Raw genomic sequence first — 16,370 nt, 5'->3', positions numbered from 1 at the left:
AAACCTAAAAAATCTATTTCAAAAATAAATTTAGCCTAAATTGGCTTAAATACAATAGAAATAATTCAAAATCATGTTAAAGTCAAACTTAAGCAAAATTAAACCGAAAATAAAGAAACAAAACAATTATTTTCTCATATTTAACCATTACACAGAATAATTGTCTTTAGAGTAACGCGCATAACCTTCAACATAGCCATTTGATGGATCTCAAACCAGTAACATTAAAAGTCTAACTCAGTTCTCTAACCTATGAAAGAAATTGAGCTCATGCACATAATGCGAAGTCTTCAATCCAGTCCTAAATTTCTGACTTATTTGCACAATTCTACACATCTTTAATTGCTCAGTTGCACTCAATTCGATATCTTATGTTTCTAATCAGCCTAAAACCTAAGAAGAATCGTTAAAAGACTAAAAGACCCTACATTTATAAAAGACTCCAAAACGTTGTAAACCGGTAAACTGGTCATTTATAACTCTTTAAAACTTAAACATTTGTCTATGCTCGAGTAAAACATCAATCAAATCAAAGTATAAAGAAATTGTTTGAAAACATGAGAACACATGTATCCTTTAGAACACTGCCTTATCATTACAAGTTGCAATCCACATCAAAGAATACCAACCTTATTATAAGTTACTTCCATATAAAATAATATTTCAGTTTCCGTAGTCGTCGAAATGCGAGGTTGTTTTAAATTATTAGTTGGTTCTTATGAATTTGAAATAAAAATTCAAAATTTGATAGTAACAATTTAAATTTAGTATGTCTCTGTTTTCGAAAATTTCATAGTATTTTATGAATACTTACTTGTTACGGACAACTATCTTCTTTTAGCAATAGTATTAATTGTACGAAATGAAAGTTTTGAAAATACAGGCATTAGGCATGCATGTCCAGTATGATTGATATAGTTTATTAAAAAAATTTAGATCCAATCCTATTATATATTAAGGTGTTATAACGATCAAATTATAGATGTTATGTATCGATGTATAGAAGATGAAGAAGCCATACTATAATTAATAAACCAAAACTTATTTAACATTTGCACCCAAAAAACAGGAAAAAAAAAAATGGGTTCATAATTTTTTTTTCCAAAGGTAGAATACAATTTTATCTCTCAGAAAACTTTTAAACCTAAAAAAAAATATTAAAAATAAATTTAGCCTACAAAGTCTTAAATACAATAGATATAGGTCAAAATCGCGTTAGGGTCAAATTTCAGGGAAAACTAAACCGAATTTGTGGAAATATGTAGGACTTCCATTGTTAAACAAAATTAGAAAATTATGGTCCTGATTCGAATAGATCATACATAGGTTTAGATCCGAAACTTGGTGGTTAACAGACAAACAAAAGGTTGAAATATTTTTATAGCTTTAACATCATTTAATATAAATTTTAAAATCATCTCGCAAATGTCCAGAGACATAGCAGACGCATTAACATTACGTTGAAAAACTATCATCCCGCAAATGTCTCTTACCATTCATTAGAACATACGAACCATTGCATAAACAATGGTCCTTTAATATATTTTTTCTCTCTTACGATTTCATTATCATCGTGATAGTGAATAATTAACAGTGACCACCTCGTCGACAACTCAGTGCTCCTGCCGTCGTAGTGATGGAACCCACAAGCGATGATGGCCTCGCACTTAGGCTAGAAGCTCTTGCATAAGTCGATGGAGCTCCGGCACCGGATTGTCTGAAATATGCTCCGTTCAACAACATATCCCCTTCAGATCTCCAATTCCAATCTCTCCATTGGCTTTCGGGTGCATCTTCATGTTTTGTAACCTATTATAACGTGAAAACATGTCACATTTTAGGGGTTTTTGTCTTCTAGCATGCAAAATGTACAAAACTAGAATAACCATTAAGCTGAATGCTTGGGTCAACTGTCACATGTTAAATTTCCCAAGCTAAAATTATAAAAAAAAAATCACAACAACATACCTCTTTATTAAACCGAGTATCAGGAGCGAGAAATCTATTGCCTTGGCTGTATATCGTCGGAGAAGCACTTCCACCGATGGCATACATTTCCCAGTGAGTATAATCATTGTTCACCACATGGAAATATCCATGCCTGCACCTGTTTATTGTAACAAAAACCCTATATATTAGTAACATTCAAGTTTATATGACATATTTAATGAAACAAATATTATGTATAGTGATGTGAACGATCGGTGGTGGTTTAAAAAGTCTCATTCTCCGTTTATTGACTTTTTACATACTTTCTAAGTCAAGCTTTCACATGCAAACTCTTTATGCGCGTGCTTCGCACTTCGAACACAAGCTTCTATGTATCTATACGTGACTATGTGCGTGTGTGTCCGATAAGGGATAATATTTTTACCGTGGCATCCTTTGAACGAGCCCTTCTCCGAAATGGTTAAACGCAATGGTGACTTGCATGTTCTTGTCCTCTGTATAACTATCGCTATGCCCTAAAAGCATGACCTTGTCATGGTGTGTCATGTGGTTGTTCGATATGGTTATAGCCGTCGAACCATGTATGGCGTCAATGAGACCATCATCGCAGTTAGACAATGAACAATGGTCAATCCACACGTTTTTCCCTCCGAATATCGCCACCGCGTCTCCATCTGATGGGATCCACATTCCAGTATGATCTGGGCCATCTCTAATCATGCCACCTATAAACACAAATTAGTATGTTAGCATGTTTTATATAGAAAATTTTGGTTTTATTATATAAAGCATATACTAATTAAGAAACTAGTGTAGATAATTTTTCTCACCAGGTCCTGGTTTGCAGTCATGGATGTTAATGCCATGGATGATGATATTAGTTTTTTCGTGAATTTTTAAGCAAGGGCCATCGGTAATGTGAACGCTTGCGCCTCTACCATCAATGGTCTTGAAAGATGTGATGATGAGTTCTTTTTGAAGTTTAATGACCATATCTCTCTTGAAAATGATCCACAATGGTTCTTCTTGTGTCACCGCATGTCTAAGGGTTCCAGGTATAGGGTTTACTGGATCGTCGTTGCCAGGATCTGTAACCACGTAAATTCGGCCGTCGCGGCCTCCGATGGCGTTTTTGCCAAACCCAATAGCACAATCGGCTAGCCGTTGGCGATTTGTGTCCCAGTTTGGATCGCAACGCCAACAATCATCGATTGGATTTCCGGTTCTACAAGATAGGTAGGCCAGGCTCCTCCGTGACGCATTGAATACACTTCTACAGACAGATAGAATTTAGAAAAATATTCGTAATACTTTTAAAGTACTCATTTAAATGTGAACACATTAGTTTTGGTCGTTGTAGAAAAATGTCGGCAAAACTGGAAAGTAGTTATGAAAGCCCATTATAAACAAATAAATAAATAGACATATATATATATAGCTAGATATATTATATAAAATAGATTTTTTTTTAGAATAATAAAATGGAATTTAACCCCATAAAAAGGAGTAAAATAAAAAGGCAAATATAGAGTGAATAGTTTGCGGAATGTTGACAAAAAGTCCTTTGATGGGAAATACAAATGTGAACCAAAAATAAGTTTAGTTTTCCGGTTAAGGGTTTTCTTAGCTTTAAAGATTTTTACAAATTTTTTGTTGTTTGGGTTTGTAAATCTGTAAATGTAAGTGAGCCATGGAAACCATGATTATAAGTGGGTAAACAAAAAATCATAATTTAAGTGAAAATAATGAAAGACGAATAGACGATTATTGAATTAGATGCTACATTTCATACACAAACGATTGTATGACGATTATAGAATTAGATACTACATTTCATACACAAACGATTGTATGACGATGACATTTTATATTTACAAAGCAACATTGTTATAAAAATTTAAAATGTGAATTGATCATATTCTTTTTTTCTAACGTACCTATTGACTTCGTCAACTACTAGCTTCGGATCCTGAGCCTGCGGTGACGAACTCGAAGAGAATGCAATCCTGTTGCCGATTGATAGGAGAAATATAAAAGTGTAAACAAAAGGATTACTAGAATACGAAAACATTATTCTAAACAAAAAATGAGAGAATAATATTAATAAAAGAGAGAAGTTTCTGATATGTTTGTGTTGAAGTTTGATATTGTTGGAAAGTATATAAAGAGGAAGTGTTCCGGGAGTGGAGGCGTGATTTATTTTAAATTATTAGTATGAGATATATAAGTATATAACAAAGTGTTTTATTGAAATTATCTATGGGACCTACTTCATCGTAATTTCAGGTGAGATTAAATAAACGGTTAATGCTTTGAAGCCGTTCACTGGGTTTAGTGGTCTAAAGTTCTTGCACAAAGTCAACCTTTTGGACCTTGCTTACGATGCCGTTTTGCGAACTTTCTCCTTTTTTGTTCCCCTCGCATCATTTTTGTGTGTTCAAACGATATGATTTATCTTCTTAGGGCATGACTGGTTTTCCCGTTACCATCCGCAAACGCAGCTTTTGCGGTTGGTAGCAGTTGTTGGCGTTTTGCAACAATCGCTCAAACCGTTCCAAACCGTTCCAAACCGCTTCAAATCGCTCCGAACCTCATAAATTCAAAAGCTGGTTCCAGCTAGCGTTTGCGGTTGCGGGAGGATAAAAATTTTTTTTTTTTTCCAAAACAATATAAATACAAAAATAAAAATATTCAATAAAAAAATTAAATTAGAATTATAAAAATGCTAAAATATATCTATTAAATTTTAATTAATATTATAAAACTTTAAAATAAAAATATTTTCTATATTTTAAAAAAAATTAAACTATAACTTTCTAAATATAACTTTTATATTTATTATAATATTATTATTTTTGATATTTTTATAATTTTATAAAATGTAAATATTGTTAATTTATTATTTAACCGCTGTTGCACTTGGTAGTTAACCAGTCATAAGTATCCCGCAAACGCACCAATTTTTAACTGCAGAACCAGTCGTACAAATCTCTTAAAACCGCTAGAAACCGCAACCACCCGCATCCGCAAACTCCCGTAACCGCAACCGCAACCGCTGCGGTTAAACCAGTCAGGCCCTTAATTTGTACGAGTAAAACATAAAACCGTTAATTGAGGATGGTAGTCAAAAGTAATTGCTTAAGGTCAATATTTTTGACACTGAGTGCGACGACGTTTCGTTTTTTTCTTCCGTATCCTGGCCAATACATGAAAAGAACAACTTCTTTTATGACATCATATATAGGTGTTGCTGTGTTGTGAAGTTGTGATGATGAATCTTAGAAGAGAAAATGTGATCGTTGATTAAAAATTTCTTCAAACTCCGAAATCAAAGTATTATTTTAACACAGTAATCCTATTCGAATAAACAATGTTTATAAGGACGCAGACGCATTCTCGTTTGCACCGTTCAACTTGATAAGTTATATACTTATGAATGTCTATATGGTGTGATTTCTACAACTAAGAGCTGACGATTTCGGTGAAGTCAAGTCCTTGTTTCGAGTGTTTTTTTTCTATACCATTTCTAGTTTTTGATATGCAAGTGGTCTTGCCCAACCAAACTTTCAATGGGCTTTTAGGACCCATGATAAGATTTTGCATGGGTATGCTTCACCTTTTTGTGGCCCAACTATTCATTGATAAAATGAGCTAATCTAGTATGTCTAACAATCTTCTGAAACTAATTGCATTTTACCCCCCATATTTCCTAATCTTAAACTGAAAATGACTTTCTAAATAAAACGGCACAAAGTGTTCCTCCTCTCTTTCTAAACGGAACGCGGTTCTTCTCGTAAAGACTTCCAACCCAACAAATCCACGTGTTAGATAATTCGACACTTTTCTCGACACTACCACGCGCCCTGAAAATATCCAGTGCTCTGCTCGCCACGAGTGACCAAAGTCGGTATCCATAACGAACGGTCACAAATCTCCAAGCCTGACTTCTCCAAAAGATCCACGGCTCTTCTACGTAGATGAAGCTAAGCCGCACATCTACAAACATGCACACTTATGTAATCTCGTGTGCGTACGGAAAATATAAATAATTAAATTAATTTTCAGCCATTTTCAATCGCTCCTTCTCGCAGCAAAATGGCGTCCGGTTTAATCGGGAGATTAGTTAGAACCAAACCGGCGAAATTAACCTCAACGGCGAGGTTAATCCCGTCGCGATGTACATCCTCCGCAACGGAATCAAAACCTTCGTCCTCCGGCGGCGGCGGGAGAGGATCGAACCTGAAGACGTTCCAGATCTACCGGTGGAATCCCGATAGCCCCGGGAAGCCTCAGCTCCAAGACTACCAGATCGATCTCAAGGACTGTGGCCCGATGGTTCTAGACGCTCTGATCAAGATCAAAAACGAGATGGATCCGTCGCTCACCTTCCGCCGCTCCTGCCGGGAAGGGATCTGCGGCTCGTGCGCGATGAACATCGACGGGTGCAACGGGCTCGCGTGTCTGACGAAGATCGAAGACGGAGCTAAGGAGACGACGATCACGCCCTTGCCGCATATGTTCGTGATCAAGGATCTGGTGGTGGACATGACGAATTTTTATAACCAGTACAAGAGTATTGAGCCGTGGCTGAAGAGGAAGAGTCCGGCGTCTGAGCCTGGGAAGGAGATTCTGCAGAGTAAGAAGGATAGGGCGAAGCTTGATGGGATGTATGAGTGTATTCTCTGTGCTTGTTGTAGTACCTCGTGTCCTAGTTATTGGTGGAACCCTGAGTCTTACCTTGGCCCTGCCGCTTTGCTACACGCAAACAGGTGAGTTAAACAATTGGAATGTGGTTCATTCCAAGTCTGTATTGGTGTGGGGAGTTGATTTTAACCGAGTTAATAGTTAAAGTTTTGATTTTTCAGTGTGTTTGTAACAATAATGGTAGAATCTGCTTTGAGAGTTTGCATGAATGGGGTTGAAGATTCATGTATCTTTGTTGTTAGCTGCATTGATTCTACTTATGTGGTTCATTCCAAGTCTCTATTGTGGTATTGGTGTGGGAAGTTGATTTTTAACCGAGTTAATAGTTAAAGTTTTGATTTTTCATTGTGTTTGTAACAATAATGGTAGAATCTGCTTTGAGAGAGTTTGCATGTGTGGGTTGAAGATTCATGTATCTTTGTTGTTAGCTGCATTGATTCTACTTATGTGGTTCATTCAAGTCTATTTTGTTGTTGTTTTTTCTAATCTATGTGTTTGTTGTGTTGGGAAGTTGATTTTTAACGGAGTTAGCAGATAAGGTTTTGAATTTTTAGATGTGTTTGTAACTATAATCTTAGAATTTGCTTTGAAAATTAGCTTGAATGGTTGAAGATTCGTGTTTCTGTTCTTAGCTGCATCGCTTCAACTTATGTGGTTCATTCATTCAAGTCTATTTTGTTGTCTTGGTGGTTTCGAATCTGTCTATGTTTTGTCGCGTGTTCAGTGTTTTGGTTTGGGAAGTTGATTTTAACAGAGAATTAGTTAGCAGATAAAGTTTTGATTTTTCGATGTGTTTGTAACTACAATCTTAGAATCTGCTTTCAAAATTAGCATGAATGGTTGAAGATTCGTGTATCTGTTGTTAGCACTTAGCTGCATTGATTTAACTTATGTGGTTGTTGCCTTGGGGGTTTGAATGTATGTCTTTGTCGCGTGTTGGAGGGTTGATTTTAACCGAGTTAGTAGATAAAGTTTTGACTTTTCGATGTGTTTGTAACGGAGATACTTGTTCACGTTGTTGTAGGTGGATAAGCGACAGTCGGGACGAGTACACAAAGGAAAGACTTGAGGCTATTGACGACGAGTTCAAGCTATACCGTTGCCATACAATCTTGAACTGTGCACGTGCCTGTCCAAAGGGTTTGAACCCTGGCAAACAGATCGCACACATCAAGCAACTTCAGTGTTGAACAGCTTCTTTTATGCATTTTTTTTGTGGTACTCGTTGGGAAACTCATCACCCTTTTTAAAGTTTGAAGTTAATAATCTTTCACAAAACTTTTGGCTCTTCTATTGATTCTTGTATTGTTGTTGCCACATATTAGCACCTGAAAGTAGAGGAGCTTTGTGGTGTATCTTGCTGATCTCTCTCTAAGTAATAAAACTCCAGAAAACTTCACATCATCTTAGTCTTTGGTGTTTTATCTCCATAGTCTTAATAAACATGGCATGCACTTGTATCTATGTTGTCTAGAAGGCTGAGTTTAGGTAGCAAATGATCTGTTTGAGCAGCAACACTCCCTTTCGTGATAAATTGCCCTATCTAGGCTGTAATCCTGGTTCATTTTCCTGATCATCACACATTGGAGGCAACATTTCATCCCTCTGAAAAAGATCCTATCTTTGTTAGATCTTCTCAAAAGAGCACTTGCCCACCCTGAAGTTCCTTTCTTCTTGTGTATGTTTCCATTACTCTGGTTTCAGATTACAATTCTGAACATAGGAGAAACCTTATGGGATAGTACTTACTTTTGTAGACACAACTCCTCCCAAGAAGCCGATCAAGGATTTCTCACAAGACTTCTACTCTGCTGGGTTCATTCCTGGAGCTATTCTCTACTTTGCAAACGATCTACTAAAAGGTTAGTTTAGCGTTAATACCTTCACATGATACTAAAGGCTTCTTCTTTCTCTGGGGAACTTATATGCATTGCCATATATATTGGAGTAAGTGAGATTTGTGTGAGAAATCAAGAACTGTCCTTGTGGAATTTTCGAAAAAGCTTGCAAACTTAGCGTAGAATTGGCCCGGTGAATACATAGTGAACAATAATCTTAGAAGACTGGTTAAGTTCGGGTGTGTAAGATAGATTCTATACTGATCTATTATCTTGAATCCGAAAAAATTGAGAGTTTATTTACCACTTGAGAAGTGTTTGTTGGAAAGAGAACTTAACCTCTGAACTTATCTTTACAAATCACTAATGATCTTTTTGCAGATGATGCTGCCGTTTCAAGTCCTTATCTTAATGAAGAGATCATGTTTCTGAGAGATGTAGAGGCCATAATCAAAGAAGCGGAACCAGTTGAGCCATCTCCAGAGCCAGTCACGACTGTACCCGTTGACCAAGCGCCTAAACCCACGGAGAAGAAGAAGGCCACAAAGGCTAAGTGGTTTAAAATGTGATTGAACATCGATGACACAGAGGAGAAGAAGCATGTTGCCGTTGAAATGTGACAGTTCCAGTTTGTAAGTAAGTGACACAGTAGCAATCTTATTGTGTCGGTACGAGTTTTAAAACGCTCTGTCTCGTTTTAAAACGCTGTCTCTAAAAAGTAAAGTAAAACAAATACTTTATGCTACGTCGTATGTATGTTTAGATGATGTACAAATCTCAGCACGATCATGTTGACTTTTCTTTTCCACGAGATATATCATGGATCAGGGGATGCTCACGCTCAACAACTACGTCCACTACCACTCTCGATTCTCGTAAATCTACCCTCTCCATTTAATTAATTTTGATATAATTCTCTTACGTAATTATTATATCGACAACCATTCATTTCTTAATTAAATAATTAGCACATTTTTTAATCGTGCTCAAAACTGTCTCCACCACTAGACAAAACAATTCTCCCAAACTTGTTAACTATTTTGTCTCCGACTTTTCTCGCGGGCAGCACCTAACGTCTTTCGTCGCAGGTCGAGATCTCTTGTCGTTTTCTTTGTCTTTCTGATCTCTTCTGTTGTTTTTTTTTCCTCCGTTTGTAAGTTGAGTTTGAGCCAAAGCTTTTGTTCTGTGATCTGTTTGATTCTGTGTGACTCTCTACGAAACCCTATCGATGCAATTAATAATCATCGTTTATTATTTTCTATTTTTGGGTTTGATTGTTTATCTTACATAAGTGTTTGGTTCAAGATGATCATGTTCTAAAACTCCGCTCAATTTTGCAGGTTCTTGTGAGAGTGTGACACGTTCTTGCTTCAGAGAAAGATGGATTCTGGGCAGTGGCACGTTGAGAAGAGGTCCACTTTGAGGAACGAATCGTTTCTAAAAGAGTACGGTCCTGTCTCTGAAACTGGTAGCCTCTCCATCGTAGTTCTTGGTGCCTCTGGTGATCTCGCCAAGAAGAAGACTTTTCCTGCTCTTTTCAATCTCTACCACCAGGTTCTAAACTAAGGATTAAAATCTCACACTTGTCTACTTGTTTCATCACCCAACTGTTTTTTTTTATTGTTTCTTTGTTTACGTGTGAGCGTAGGGGTTTCTTAATCCAGATGAAGTTCACATCTTTGGATACGCAAGGAGTAAGATCTCTGATCAGGAGCTGAGAGACAAGATCCGTGGGTTAGATCATCCACCTCTTCTTCTTCTTGTTGCTTCTGAGTTGTCTTCTTTGTATTGATCCCTCTGAGTCAATGAAAGGTTATGTTATTATGTAGATATCTTGTTGATGAGAAGAATGCTTCTGAGAAAGCAGAAGCTTTGTCCAAGTTTCTTCAGCTGGTTAGTCCATAACATTTTAGAGAAATGAATTTTTTTTTTTGGTTAGTGAAAACATAATTGTTGGCTCAATGTGTTATAGATTAAGTATGTGAGTGGCCCTTATGATTCTGAGGACGGGTTCAAAAGGCTAGACAAGGCAATCTCAGAGCACGAAATCTCGAAAAAGACCTCTGAAGGATCTTCCAGGAGATTGTTTTATCTTGCACTCCCTCCCTCTGTATACCCTCCTGTATGCAAGATGATCAAGGCATGGTGCACTAACAAATGTGAGTTTGCTACTACACTGACCTACATCATTAGATAAAAAAGGTTTTAAACTGCATTTAACTCTCACAATCTTCCAGCTGATCTTGGTGGATGGACACGTATTGTTGTTGAGAAGCCATTTGGAAAGGACTTGGAATCTGCAGAGCAGCTTAGTTCCCAGATTGGAGCACTGTTTGATGAACCTCAGATTTACCGTATTGATCACTACCTGGGGAAGGAACTAGTCCAAAACATGGTAACATTAAACACCTATTTGTAAGTAGACAGACAGACAACGATTGTCTTAACCATGCATCATTTGCAGCTGGTCCTTAGGTTTGCCAACCGGTTCTTTCTGCCGCTATGGAACCGTGACAACATAGCTAACGTGCAGGTTAGAGCTTGATCACTTATCACAAAGATCTCAAAAATTTTGGATAGATTTTGTTCACAGAAACGCACTTTCTTGTTGCAGATTGTGTTCAGGGAAGATTTTGGAACTGAAGGCCGTGGTGGATACTTTGATGAATACGGGTAATCTTTTCTCAGTGTTTCCATTGAATGTGATGTACATAAGGCAATGACATAACTGCATTCTAATGAGTTGTGTAATTTCTATTGTCAGAATCATTCGTGATATTATTCAAAACCACTTGCTCCAGGCAAGTAATTATGGGGCTTTGGAGTTTCTCTGTAAACTACAAATGATGCTTTCATATGTTAAACTATGTTTTAGTGTAACTGCAGATTCTTTGCCTTGTTGCCATGGAGAAACCAATCTCTCTTAAACCTGAGCACATCCGTGATGAGAAAGTGAAGGTGCTCCATCACATTTTTAGTCATTCTAATGAGCTTTTTTCAGCCATTTAATTCAAAATGAACCTCAGGTTCTTCAATCAGTGATGCCTATAAAAGATGAAGAGGTGGTTCTTGGACAATACGAAGGTTATAGAGATGATCCAACTGTTCCAAACGACTCGAACACTCCAACCTTTGCTACAACAATTCTTCGCATAGACAATGAAAGATGGGAAGGTATATACAGGTGTTACCTCTCTAATGTTAGAATCTCTTTCTATTGGTAATGGTTAATAATGACTTGTGGATTGATTTTATTCTTTTCAGGTGTTCCATTTATACTGAAAGCTGGAAAGGCAATGAGTTCAAAGAAGGCAGATATTCGCATTCAGTTTAAGGATGTTCCTGGCGACATATTCAAATGTATGTTTCAGATATCAAGTGTGTTGAATACCAAAACGTTTGTTGTTCTAAACTCTCATGCTAATGTTAACAGGTCAAAAGCAAGGGAGGAACGAGTTTGTTATACGCTTGCAACCTTCAGAGGCCATGTACATGAAGCTAACTGTAAGTCCATAAAGAACCAAAGAGATGAAAATAAAACTATTCAACTGATCTGATTTTTTTTTGTTTTTGGGGTTTGTTGCGCAGGTGAAGCAACCGGGTCTGGAGATGCAAACCGTGCAGAGTGAACTAGACCTATCTTACAAGCAACGTTACCAAGATGTCTCGATTCCAGAGGCTTACGAGCGCCTCATTCTTGACACGTGTGAATCTAAATCATATAGTAACACAATACTTCTGTATATCCAAATCTTTATTGACCATATTATGAATCTCTCTGCAGAATCAAAGGTGACCAGCAACACTTTGTTCGCAGAGACGAGCTGAAGGTAGTTAACATTTCTCCTTCTTGATGTTTTTTCCCATCTGAGAGGGTCTTCTTGAAACATAACTATGTTTGTGATGAATCACAAAAACAGGCAGCTTGGGAAATCTTCACTCCACTGCTTCACAGGATAGAGAAGGGAGAAGTGAAATCGATTCCATACAAACCAGGAAGCCGAGGTCCAACGGAAGCAGACCAGCTGCTAGAGAAAGCTGGTTATTTGCAGACTCATGGCTACATTTGGATCCCTCCTACGCTGTAATAAACAAGGAGATGATAATGATTGCACTGCACACGAAATAAGAGCTCCTCTGTTTTTGTTTTCTTGTTTCTTTTCTGAATAAAAAAATCTCTTCAATGAGCTTGTAAGTGAATGACATGTATACTAGTGTTCTTCACTAGGATATTGCTTGTCTTGTGTTTTTTACCCATATTAGCTAAAAAGGCTTTGTAAGAACACACTATCAAATTAAGAGAACTTTTTTTTTCTTCTTTTCAATAGAGCCTCAATATTTATATCTTCATTCATCATCAAGTTTTGTGTATTAGCAATTTAGCATCACCAACATGTATATTCACTATCTAACACTAGGATTTTGACTGTTTCTATCACCAATGTTTATGTTTGTATTATTTTTTGGCTACTGATGCCATATAAATAAAATTGTCATTGTTATTTTTTCTTAATTTTTTTTAAAAATACTAGTAGAAATATTTTCAAAGATTCAATGTAATATTGGTTATGTCCCTATTTGATCAATTCTCTTGAATCCATTTACTAGTTTTGCAATCATACTAATTTCAAATATATAACTTTTACTAACAAAGAAGTGTTTTAATTTTATACATAAATTGTTGGTAACACACTAACTCACTAAATACAAAGTGCAACAAAATTTACAAAAAGAAAGATGGTTACAAAAGAATGTAGATTGTTTAATGTCAAATCTATAATATTAAAAGGGAAACAGTCTTTAAAAATGTAATTATAAAAGCTTGTTGGACCCTTTTTTTTTTGATCTTCCTTATATATTATATGTTATCCTTATTTAATCTCACTTTGTTATCAGCAAAATAAATATTATTAATTGGATTTTGGACGTTTAACTTAAAAATAATAATTTAACTGATACAACCCATTCAGAAAAGAAAATTATAAATCCAATTAACTTTTGTTACAGAAAAAAAAATTTAACCAAATTAACTTTAGATCCATTTTTTACAAAATCCCAAATTATGAAGACCATTTTATACATAAATACATATAAATGTAACATTATTTAAATTGTATGGATTTCTAATAATAAAATATCTGTCACAAACTGATTTTTTTTTTTTAAAAAAATTGATAATAGTTTGATAGAAAATTAAAAAAGGAAAAAAAATAATACTTGCTTCACTATTTTGGTAGATTGATAATTAATATATTTATAAATAAACTTAACAATATTTGTTAAAATAAATTTCTTATACAAGTCAAATGTATATTAATATATCAAAAAATTATAAAACAAAAAACAAATTATATTTTTCCAGTGGGTTAATAACGGTCTTTTTGATTTTCAGATATTTTTACTATATTCATTTTATTATACTATATCCCATTATATATGAGTACCTAGATCTTACGGTTCGATCACAAGTCCGATTTAGATATGAAAACTCAATGAAAACATTGTACCGGTCTGAAATAATAATAATAGAATAACTTTTAAATATTTTAGATATCTAATAATAAATATAAATTCATTTAATATTTGAGTTTACTGTTAACAAAAAAATATCTGCGCTTAAGAAGCGCAGATCAAAATCTAGTTAATTACTTAAATATAGTAGAGTGGCAAAAAGATATTGTTCTCTATTTATTTATTTACTTTTTTTATTAAATTTAATAAGAATGATACAGTTAGACACGCGCCAAATTCGCAACAACCACAATCCCTAGTCCCCCTCCCTCTTATTTTTCTTTTTTGCCGCAAAAAAAAAAAACACTTTCTCTCTCTCTCTCTCTGATTCGATCTTCTTCTTCTTCATCATCTTCCGCTCAATGCTTTCTCTCTCTTCCCGCTGATTCTGCGATCCCATTCGTTAGATTAACGATCACGCATCCTTTCATTCATTCATTCATTCTGTAGCCGTTCCTTTTTTTTAATCGTTGGATCTATTTTAGATTCTTTAATCAAATCGATTGCTCTTCTCTACTCTTTTCGATTTCGTCCTCCTCTTAAGAGAAGATAGTTTAACAGCTTAATCCTCTTTCCTTAATCTTCTGTTTTCGATCAGCTTTAGAGTTTTTTTTTTTTTTTTGAAAATAGCTTTAGAGTATTTTACTACTAGTTTACTTAATTTTCTCGAAACAATAGGGGATGGAGATCAGTTGCGGCGAGCTTGGAGCTTTTGGTGACGTGGATCGATTACGGGAAGACGATCTCTTCAAAACGGTGTCGTTTTCAGGGTACCAGACTGTTTACGACACAGTAAGCTGGGCTTGGGATGGTGATGATAGCAGCAACGCTTTGTTCAATGATCTGTTGAGCTTCGGTGAAGAGATCAATAGCTTGCCTGAGGATCCCTTCTCTATGAATATTAGATCCACTTTGAACTCCTTCTCTGATTGGTTTCATGAGATGGGTGAAGAAGCAGCCACATTGCCTAACGATCCCTTTTCTATGAAGGATCATAAAGCATCGGTTCTTGATGGTGGAGGTGGTGAAGAGCCTCACTCCGCGTTTGATTTGGTCATTCCTTATCTAGAGATGAGAGACACTTTTGCGGTTGAGTCAGTTTGCAGGTCGTTGCGTGATTCCGTTAGAAAAGAGTCTTGTTTCTGGAGAACCGTTGACCTCAGTGACTCCCTTCTCAAGTACAAAGTGACTGATGATTCCCTTCTGAAGCTAACGCGCCGCGCTCAAGGTCATCTTCGGTGTTTGAATCTGGGAGGATGTGTGAGTATCACTGATGATGGTTTGATGCAAGTGCTAGCAAGCAATCCGCTTCTCACAAAGGTTAGTTTTTTTTCTAAAGAGAATAGATTTGACCATCTGTTTTAACATGTTATTCGAATATGTTTTGCAGCTGAGTGTATCAGGTTGTCATAGGCTAAGCACAGTAGGATTGTTATCCATTTTAAGGGACTTGAGATCCTCAAACCAACTAGGACTCGAAAGCCTTATCACTGGTGGGGCATTGTATTTCACAAAGGAGCAATTTAAAGAGCTGAAGTTATTACTTGGAGCAGATGGTGAAGAGGGAAAATCGAGGAGGCGGAGATTGTATACATCATGTAGATCAGACTTCTCTTTAGATGACGATCGAGGTACTGACATAGAGATATGTCCCTGGTGTGAGAAACCGAGTCTGGTATTTGATTGTGCATCAGAAACATGTCCGCTGAAGGACCATCCTTGTCCTAAACAGTCGTGCAGAGCTTGCGTAGTCTGCATTGAACGTTGCCATGACTGTGGGAGTTGCTTAAATGATTGTGAACACAAGCCGTTTTGTTTTGCATTCAGCTGTGTGATCTGCTATAAGAAGAGGTCTAACCAGTTACAAGAGTTGCTTTGAAGTGAAAAGGATTTGAGAAATTATCAACCAAAGTCTAAGAGAAGAGCTGGAATAGGAAAAGGAAACATATTAAGAGACTCAGAAGGGCTTTTTTGTATTCTTGGTGCGCACCGTAAGAGATCTGAGCCGAACTTGTTTCTGCAAAGCAGACACAGGTAGAGAGAAGCAAAGACGAGAGCTTTGTTTGAGAGTGAAAGGGCGAAGATCCATATGTGGAATGTACAGGAGGAGAGATACACACCATTTACATGTTTTTTTTTCTGTTCCTTGCTTCACATCTTTGCCCCACTGGTAATAATAATAGTATGTATCAATACCATTAGCTAAAGCCTGAATGATGGTGCTGATGAATGTGGAACTAAGTTGTAATGAATATATCTGTTACCAAGTCTTAAAAGATTAGATTTAAAGTTTAAAAGTAAAACTGAATTCATAATTCTTTTGAGTTTACTTATATACAATGTAAGTATGTAACAAAATAATAGTAA

General features: G+C 36.2%; 5 protein-coding genes across 6 annotated transcripts; 4 read left to right on the top strand and 1 right to left on the bottom strand.

Moving 5' to 3' along the window:
• Nucleotides 1–1,348: 1,348 nt before the first annotated feature.
• LOC106428855 (putative pectate lyase 11) lies at nucleotides 1,349–4,093 on the bottom strand. Its single transcript, XM_013869599.3, has 5 exons — nucleotides 3,888–4,093; nucleotides 2,781–3,223; nucleotides 2,375–2,675; nucleotides 1,969–2,107; nucleotides 1,349–1,809 (listed from the first exon to the last, which is right to left on the bottom strand). The coding sequence occupies exons 1-5, from the start codon at nucleotides 4,019–4,021 to the stop codon at nucleotides 1,588–1,590; spliced, it is 1,239 nt and encodes a 412-aa protein (XP_013725053.1). The 5' UTR covers nucleotides 4,022–4,093; the 3' UTR covers nucleotides 1,349–1,587.
• A 1,890-nt stretch (nucleotides 4,094–5,983) lies between these two features.
• LOC106428844 (succinate dehydrogenase [ubiquinone] iron-sulfur subunit 1, mitochondrial) lies at nucleotides 5,984–8,058 on the top strand. The gene is made up of 2 exons (XM_013869592.3): nucleotides 5,984–6,719; nucleotides 7,679–8,058. The coding sequence occupies exons 1-2, from the start codon at nucleotides 6,046–6,048 to the stop codon at nucleotides 7,842–7,844; spliced, it is 840 nt and encodes a 279-aa protein (XP_013725046.2). The 5' UTR covers nucleotides 5,984–6,045; the 3' UTR covers nucleotides 7,845–8,058.
• Nucleotides 8,059–8,098: 40 nt separating this feature from the next.
• LOC125577973 (plant UBX domain-containing protein 1-like) lies at nucleotides 8,099–9,061 on the top strand. The gene is made up of 3 exons (XM_048740198.1): nucleotides 8,099–8,111; nucleotides 8,412–8,516; nucleotides 8,874–9,061. The coding sequence occupies exons 1-3, from the start codon at nucleotides 8,099–8,101 to the stop codon at nucleotides 9,059–9,061; spliced, it is 306 nt and encodes a 101-aa protein (XP_048596155.1).
• A 286-nt stretch (nucleotides 9,062–9,347) lies between these two features.
• LOC106428804 (glucose-6-phosphate 1-dehydrogenase 5, cytoplasmic) lies at nucleotides 9,348–12,812 on the top strand. 2 transcript variants are annotated; one of them, XM_048739301.1, is made up of 16 exons: nucleotides 9,348–9,580; nucleotides 9,833–10,046; nucleotides 10,141–10,226; nucleotides 10,322–10,385; nucleotides 10,465–10,651; nucleotides 10,730–10,887; nucleotides 10,957–11,025; nucleotides 11,107–11,165; nucleotides 11,257–11,293; nucleotides 11,379–11,450; nucleotides 11,519–11,666; nucleotides 11,757–11,852; nucleotides 11,926–11,996; nucleotides 12,081–12,196; nucleotides 12,277–12,322; nucleotides 12,413–12,812. In XM_048739301.1, the coding sequence occupies exons 2-16, from the start codon at nucleotides 9,873–9,875 to the stop codon at nucleotides 12,578–12,580; spliced, it is 1,551 nt and encodes a 516-aa protein (XP_048595258.1). In that variant the 5' UTR covers nucleotides 9,348–9,580; nucleotides 9,833–9,872; the 3' UTR covers nucleotides 12,581–12,812. The 2 variants fall into 2 exon arrangements, with proteins under 2 accessions (XP_048595258.1, XP_048595257.1); XM_048739300.1 differs by having other exon boundaries at nucleotides 9,569–9,645.
• A 1,442-nt stretch (nucleotides 12,813–14,254) lies between these two features.
• On the top strand, nucleotides 14,255–16,300 carry LOC106392338 (F-box protein At3g27290-like). The gene is made up of 2 exons (XM_013833157.3): nucleotides 14,255–15,323; nucleotides 15,394–16,300. The coding sequence occupies exons 1-2, from the start codon at nucleotides 14,685–14,687 to the stop codon at nucleotides 15,880–15,882; spliced, it is 1,128 nt and encodes a 375-aa protein (XP_013688611.2). The 5' UTR covers nucleotides 14,255–14,684; the 3' UTR covers nucleotides 15,883–16,300.
• Nucleotides 16,301–16,370: the final 70 nt, after the last annotated feature.

The sequence above is a fragment of the Brassica napus genome, chromosome A9 (genome assembly GCF_020379485.1).
Source record: "Brassica napus cultivar Da-Ae chromosome A9, Da-Ae, whole genome shotgun sequence".
In the NCBI taxonomy this organism is placed as follows: domain Eukaryota; kingdom Viridiplantae; phylum Streptophyta; class Magnoliopsida; order Brassicales; family Brassicaceae; genus Brassica; species Brassica napus.
This window is presented reverse-complemented; position numbering and strand designations above follow the sequence as displayed.